General features: G+C 35.0%; 1 protein-coding gene across 1 annotated transcript; it reads left to right on the plus strand.

Annotated features, from left to right (window-relative positions):
* Nucleotides 1-4,726: 4,726 nt before the first annotated feature.
* On the plus strand, nucleotides 4,727-7,200 carry LOC104250162 (ATP-dependent DNA helicase pfh1-like). Its single transcript, XM_009806734.2, has 4 exons — nucleotides 4,727-6,017; nucleotides 6,482-6,537; nucleotides 6,813-6,898; nucleotides 7,005-7,200. Exons 1-4 carry the CDS (start codon nucleotides 4,727-4,729, stop codon nucleotides 7,198-7,200), a joined length of 1,629 nt encoding a protein of 542 aa, XP_009805036.2.
* Nucleotides 7,201-8,280: the final 1,080 nt, after the last annotated feature.

An 8,280-nucleotide genomic window follows, 5' to 3' on the forward strand; every position in this document is an offset into this window, starting at 1 on the left:
ACGCGACGCGTACTCCGAGACTTGTTGCAGAAAGAAGACCCATGGTTATGCACATGATGACAGTTTATAAAGCAGTAACACATAAAGGAAAAACTGTAAACAAATAAGCAACTAGCAAATAAAAACGATATAAACAAAATAAAAAGCAAACAAAACACATAAAAACCTCAACTGAATATCCTAAAAACCATCAAGATCAAGTACTAGCTCGAATCTGCGAATCCCCAGCAGAGTCGCCAGAGATGTCAGACCTCCTTTTTAACAAACTCACTAACCCTCTTAAAAATAAAAGAAATTTGTAAAGCTCAAAAGGGTTTTTAATTAAAAAAAGTGACAAAACATTGTGTTTAAAAGGAAATAACTCAGAATCGCCACCTGACATTGATTTCGGTGTGCCAGGTCACCGTTTTTTTTAAAAAAAAAATAATTTTTCCTTTAAAACACTTTAGACTCCAAAACATAAGTCCGCACCAGAGATTAGGGTAAGGGGATTCATTTGACTTGGGGAGAAGGTGTTAGGCATTCCTCGAGTCCCGTAGCTAGTACGGTTGCGTACATGATCAAGTTGGCTTTTAAAAATATTCGAATTGAGGCGAAAAACACAAAAGAAAAATAAACACACAAGAGGCTCGAGGTCGTCCCCACCTAGATTAAACTAAACAAGAAAATAATAATAGCCTACACTATGTTCACTCTACCATGTCCGTCACGACCTTCAATTACATTCACTTAGGGGCATACCTCTGATAAAAGAACACAATATATATATATATATATATATATATATATATATATATATATATACACACACACACAAACTCTACGGGGCATTCCCCTGATGAATTAACTAACTAAAAGGGACGACCTTTCGCCTCGAACGAACAAATCCTAAAGAATGCCTACCCAAGTGTGGTCGGCCTAAAGCATGCTCCTAACGTTCAATGAAAGAGCTAACAATAACTAAATAGAAACATTAAAGCGAGTCACATTAAACACAATTCCGTCATCTTTCAACTTTCACTTCCGTGGCCCCTTTAATTCAACTCGACTAATTAACTCAACTTCCTCCCTTATTTGATTCATGAAATAGTCCAATTCAATCAAGGCAAGCAAATTAGATTCCAGACACTAATTAAGATAAATGTCACCTTCCCATTAATGAATCATATACGAACTTTGATTACTTCAAAGAGAGCATCAATAGAAACATACCAACAAATAATCACATAATAGATTTAAAGGATTTAAGAAAAGAGAAAAGGGATTGGAACTCACAGAGAACAAACTTATAACGTTAACAGATAAACGTCGAGAGAATACTACTGCTTACGTTGACTGAAAAAGTGAACTGCGCCGGCGTCCTCGACGAACCTCAAATCATTCGAACCTCTTTGGTCGACGACGGACGTTGGATCTGTTTTGGTATTTTTGAGCTATTCTTTAGTAAATTTTCATGGAGCTTCAAAAGACGATTTCAATGGAGTTTCATGGGCTGGCTCTCCTCCACTTTTGTCCGTCCCCCTACTACTCTACATGTGTGTGCGTTCCTGAGCAGCTGCTGCTCTCTCGTTTCCGGTGAGTATGTTGGCGACGGAAGTGAGACAGAAACGAGAGAGAGAGAGAGGTAGGGGTCGTTTTCCGGCGAGTTTCGGGATGAAAATGAAGAAGAAGATGAAGGAGCAGGGGTCGTTTGGCTGTGTACGGGGTGGTCGTTTGGGGTGGCTGCGAGCTTGTTGGCGATTTTGTGTTGTGAGATCAAAGCTGTGAATTGTCGTGTGAGGGGGTGGCTGCTCGATGGATGGGGGGCTGTGTTTTCCGGCGAGAGATCCGACGATGGAGGGTGGCTTGCGGCTGGTCCCTTTTTCAAGATTAGGAGTTGAAAACCTGGGTTAGGGTTTCTATAATTGGTATTTTATATGAAGGTGGGAAGGGATGATGGCCATTGGATTAGAAGGAAATAAATGGCTAGGATTAAATCTTGCACATAAATGGGCTAATGGGTTGGGAAGAATGGGCTAAGAATAATTAAATTAAACTACCCTTTGGGCCTACAAATTTTCTTGTTGGACAAAGACAAACTCAAAAATCTTACCAAAATATTAATTAAACTTAGTTAAGTATATAAATAAAATTTAAAAATGAAACTACCTTTTTTTTTTGTATTTTTACATGTTATATCAATAAAGTAAAAAAGCAAAGAAAATAGGCTAAAGTCATGATAAAATTAAGACACCATGAATAAAAATATACGAGTTGATCTTAAACTAAAGATAAAAATATAGAAAAGCGATAAACATGATAAATAAAACTATTTATGTTTTTTTTTACTTTTTTTATATCTTAGGACTAAAAGTAAAAAGATTAAAATTATATTAAAATAAAGTCAAGTGAATATTTTAAAAATATTAAAATACTAAAACTAACTTTAAAATTTGCGCGGGTCAAAAATTACGTGCTTACATATCACTTTATAGATGATTTATATCCTAAAGAGAGAAGGCCGAGAAACTTACAACTGTACTTTTATGATAATGACAACGAGGTTGGAAATAGAATGGCTTGTTCCGACAAAATAAATGAATTAATAGTGAAAGAACTGATGGACATACTAAAAGATAATCCATACTCAATTTTTCTGCGATCTTTAACAGCCATTCCAAACTTGCAAAACTTTCATATTGCATTGAATTGTGATGCTGGATTGGATCAATGAGTATATAATCTGCCTACTACAACTGAGATTGCAGCAATATGGGTTGATGAGAATGATAGTGATGCTACTCATGCACCACATGTTCAGATTTATACTCATAGCGACAACACACATAAAGTAAACTATTATTTTGAATGTTATAATCCTTTACAGTACCCGTTATTATTTCCATTTAGCCAAGGCGGATGGTATTGTGGTATTAAAAAGTTTCGCAACCCAGAAAATATTCGTAGAAATCGTACCTTATTTGAATCTGAACAATTACCAAATATAAAAAAATTGCTCTGTTGATGGATATCTTGATATGGAAGCTCAAAATCTTGAATAAGGAAAACGCAAAAGAGATGTTGGTTCAGTTCGTGAATACTATTGTTATAAGCTCCAAATGAGAAATGATGATGAAGATGAAATTCTACATACAGGGAGATTATTTCATCAATATTCAATTGATGAGTATATAAAATTGGAGACACAAAGATTAAATTTTATTTCATTCAATCAAGATTTGTTTAGAATGAATGTACTACAAGGACTTCTTGATGTATTACAACTTGGTGAAAGGGATGCTTCCAACATTGAAAAACAAACATTTCTACCAAATTCCTTTATAGGCGGCCCTAGAGATATGCGTCAACGTTACATGGATGCTATTGTGTTGGTACAACATTTTGGGAAACCTAATCTATTTATAACCATGACATGTAACCCATCTTGGATGGAAATAGAAGAACATTTATCATCAAGTGATGAGGCACAAAATAGACCTGATTTGATTAGTCGAGTGTTTCAGGCCAAAATAGAAGAGCTGAAAATAGATATATTAAAACGAAATATTTTTGGCAAAGTTGCTGCTTTTATGTATACTGTGGAATTTCAGAAACGAGGCTTACCCCATGCTCATTTTCTTATTATATTAAGTAATGAGCACAAACTGTTGACAATTGAGGCATATGATGATATAATTAAAGCAGAATTGCCAGATAGTAATAGACAACATTGCGCAAACTTGTTCTTAAGCATATGATGCACGGCCTTTGTGGTAGTTTAAACCCGACAAATTATTGTATGAAAAAAGGTTTCTGCAAATTCAAATACCCGCAAAAGTTTGTCGATCAAACATCAAAAGGAAATGATTCATATCCTATATACAGAAGACGAAACACAGGGGAAGTTGTGCATGTGAGGGGGCAATATTTAGATAACTCTTAGGTTGTTCCATACAATTCATATTTACTTGGCAAATATAATTGTCACATAAATGTAGAAGTTTGCTCTGACATCAAAGTCGTGAAATATCTTTATAAGTATATTTGTAAAAGACATGACGAAATTGAATTCAGTGTGCAAAATAATGATGCAAACATAGAGATAGATGAAGTAAAAGAATACCGGACTGCCAGATGGGTATCACCTCCAGAAGCCTTATGGCATCTCTTTGGTTTTTCCATTAGTGAAATGTCTCCAAGCGTTTATCGTCTTCAGCTACATCTTGAAGTCCAACAATTTGTTTCCTTCAAGAGCAATGTTGATATAAATACGATCGTAAACAATCTGATGATCAAAAAAATGATGTTAACAGAATTCTTCTATATGAACCAAACTGATGAAGATGCTATAGAGCTGAATTTACTATACAAGGAATTCCCTGAATACTTTGTGTGGTCCTCCAGTGACAAATTCTGGGCACTTCGAAAACAACGCTCTGCTATTGGTCGAATCGTAACGTGTCATCCAACAGAAGGTGAACGGTATTATCTCAGATTACTACTAATGCATGTGCGTGGACCGAAATCATATAACGATCTTTTGACAGTAAACGGAGAATCTTGTAGTACTTTCAGGGAGTCAATGGAGAAAAGAGAATTTTTACATGGTAATAATAGTTAGGTAGAATGCATATCTGAAACAGCAAGTTATCAGCTGTCATACAGCCTAAGACGTTTATTTGCTACATTATTGGTCTATTGTAATCCTACTAATCCAAGACAATTATGGGAGCAATTTGAAGAGTCGATGACTGAAGACTATAAAGTACTGCAAACTAATGAAAGAAAACAAATACGATACCAAGCTTTGAATCATATCAATGACATTTTACATTCGATGGGCCACGATGTGAATGAGTATGAACTCATCCCAGAAACTATCCGGCCTTCAACAACAACAAAAGAAGCAAAAGAAGTTCATTTTGAAAAATCTATTACTGTAAGTGAAGAAGACATGTTATTACACACGAGATTAAACAAGAAACAACTGACAACATACAATGTGATTACTGATAGAATATTTTCAAACAAAGCAGGCGCTTTCTTTGTCGATGGTCCAGGAGGAACTGGAAAAACTTTTTTATACCGTGCTTTATTAGAAACTGTACGATCTATGGGATATATAGCCTTGGCAACAGCTACTTCAGGTGTTGTTGCTTCTATTCTCCCAGATGGACGTATTGCACACTCACACTTTAAAATTTCTATTGATATTGATGAACATTCCAGTTGTAACATTAGCAAACAAAGTGCACTAGCAGGTTTAATACTAGATGAAAAATTGATTGTATGGGATGAAGTATCTATGGCAAATAAAAGAATGCTAGAAGTTTTTGATTTTCTTCTAAAAGATCTCATGAATACAAATGTTTTATTTGGTGGGAAAGTTGTTGTCTTAGGAGGTGACTTTAGACAAATTCTTCATGTTGTGCGAAATGGAAAGAAAGAAGATTTCATCAATGAAAGTTTGTTATATTCTAGAATTTGGGATGAACTTGAAAAATTACAATTGTCTGAGAATATGAGAGCAAAAATAGATCCTCCATTTTGTGATTATTTGATGAGAATTGGAAATGGATATAAACAAGCTAGCTCAACAAACAAGATTAAATTTTTTGATTCTTTGGTTATCCCTTTCACAACTGAAAGAGAATCTTTAGATAAGCTATTTACAGTGACATATCAAGATTTGAATCTGTTCTACTCCAACACATTTTGTACAAATTCTCATGTAATTTTGACTACAAAAAATGATTTTGTCAATGAAATCAATGACATGCTTATTGACCAATTTCCAGGAAAACTAAGAACATTTATCGGCATTGATGAGACCACTAAATTAAATAATCAAACACAATTTGAAAATTTATTACAGAGTTTAAATCCTCCAAGCTTGCCTCCTTATAAATTATCTTTGAAAGAGAATTGCCCGATTATGTTACTGCATAACTTAAATCCATATGAAGGTTTATGTAATGACATACGACTGACCTGCTATGATTTTAAAACCCATGTGATAAGTGCTAAGATTTCAACAGGTAACTTCAAAAATACGCATGTATTTATACCGAGAATACCGTTATTATCATCACAGGATGAAAAATGCTCGTTCCATTTAAGAGAATACAATTTCCAATAAGATTGTGCTTTGTTATGACTATAAATAAAGCATAGGGTCAGACATTAGATTTTGTAGGAATTTATTTGCGGGAACCTGTATTTTCGCATGGTCAACTTTATGTTACTTTATCAAGAGCTAAAAGTTCGAACTGCGTAAAGTTGCTGATTCGACCACCTACGCCAATAAGCGATGATGATCATTCTACATGTAACATTGTTTATGATGAAATCATTCAAAAGGCAGCGGGCTGATGTTTTCGACATAAGATGATCCTGTAGGTTTTCTGTTCCTTCCGTACTTCATTATTCTGTATGCACATGTTTTTCCATGTCTTGCTTTTGATAAATTATTTTGTGTAACCTTTTTTCTTTCTTATTCCAGTTGCCGACACAATAGCTTTCAACTCAAGAAATGAAGCAAAGAAATGTCAAAATGAGGTTACTGGGAAAATTAGTTAACTCGGTAATCCAAGTGCCAACTACATGGCTTCTCATTCTCTTACTCTTAATTTTTCTATGTTATCTACAATTGAAAATTTGCCTATGCTTTCATATGATCATCAGCTAAAAATCATTGGATGGTAATCCAGTTTTAGTGATTGACTACAGATTGCCAAGGGCCTCTATGTAAAACAGTAGGAAAATCTGATACTTGCTAACATTGCCTCAATCTGCTTGAGGATTTACAATTTATTCTATACTTTCACTGACAGTATCGCAAATGGTGCTGGATTTGTAGTTGCATGTGGCTTTTGGGTGCAAATTCAGCTACTACTGGTTTTAGAATATTGGATATGAAGTACTGAACCCAAACAAATCTGTACCTAATCCTATGTAACTCAGAATGATTTCATCTTACTGTTTGTTATACTTGATAACATCACTGATTCTTGAGCTGCCAACAGAGATTCATCTCTTCGGAAGAGTAATACCAAGTCTCGCCCTACACATTCGTGGTTTGAAAAAGATAGCCTATTTATTTTGGATGAGGAGGAGCAAGGTGAAAAGCAGCAGTGCGCTGTTGCTGCTTCAAAAAGTTCCCACAACTTCTCTTTTATGCCAGATAATGAAGTCATCATGCGACACCATAACATTGCTTAGAAACTCTACTCCAATGTCAACCAAATTATGTTACATGTGTGAAAGAAGCTCTGTTTGATATTTATGCTCTTTGTTTGTGCTTACAACCTTGGCTTCTGTGAAGTGGCATATTTCTATTATGAAAAGTTATAATGTTTAACGTATGTGATATCTGGTCCTTTTTTCCTTAAGTTGTCTTCATGGTTATAATTTGGCTAGATTTTAATATTATTTTTCTTCAAGTAATATTTTGGATATCGTTAAAGGAGATAAAATCTCATACAATAATCTCCGACCATTCAGATAAGTTCATATTCCTAGCTCACTTTAAATGTGGTTCACGTTATCGCAGTTCCAAATGAAACCTGACCTATGGAGGGCTCACTTGACTTGAAAGATCACAGGGATGAAGATGACAACAATGAGAAGATACTAAGTGTGAGCACGTGATTTTTGTTTTGCGCGACAGTCGCTCCAAAAGAATAAAAATTGGTCCTGCTGTACAATTTTGGATTTCTGTACGGCACTTTGTTGATTTATTTGTGACTTTTGCCCGTTTTTATTTATTTATTTATTTAAAAAAAAATACAAAATGTGTGGGTCATGCATAATCTGAACCGTAACATGGTTGTTAAATAGAAAAGCATAAACAGGCATCTTTGTCCGTGATTTTGTTTTGTTTAATTTTACCTATTTTGAATTATTTTAATGTGTGTGCAAATAATTGTATTAGGTGTTTATTTTAATTTAATTTTACTTAGTTTTGTATTTTATAATAAAAAAAATAATTAAAAAAAAGAGAAAAAGACCCTTTCTTCTTCCGGATTGGGCCAATTTATTAAAATTGGCCCAAAACAAACAACGTCCAAACCAGGCCTGCCCAGTCCAACACCAGCTGATACCCAGGGTGTCCAAACGACGTCGTATTGATCCAGGTTGATCTGGGCCGTTGATCTCAGATTGATCAACGGCCAAGATCACATTTCCCATACCCACGAACAGAACCCGACCCGTTTCCACCCGGACCAACCCAAACCCCCATTAGTTGAAACGACACCATTTCCCCTAAACCCTTAGATCCAAGCCATCGATTTCGGTTGA

Source organism: Nicotiana sylvestris, chromosome 9, assembly GCF_000393655.2.
Source record: "Nicotiana sylvestris chromosome 9, ASM39365v2, whole genome shotgun sequence".
Lineage (NCBI taxonomy): Eukaryota > Viridiplantae > Streptophyta > Magnoliopsida > Solanales > Solanaceae > Nicotiana > Nicotiana sylvestris.

Coding starts and splice junctions, on each gene's coding strand:
- LOC104250162 (XM_009806734.2), top strand. CDS start 4,727: ATGACTGAAGACTATAAAGTACTGCAAACTAATGAAAGAAAACAAATA. Junction 6,538..6,812: donor CAAAGAAATGTCAAAATGAG/GTTACTGGGAAA, acceptor TTTCACTGACAG/TATCGCAAATGGTGCTGGAT. Junction 6,899..7,004: donor TTTAGAATATTGGATATGAA/GTACTGAACCCA, acceptor AGCTGCCAACAG/AGATTCATCTCTTCGGAAGA.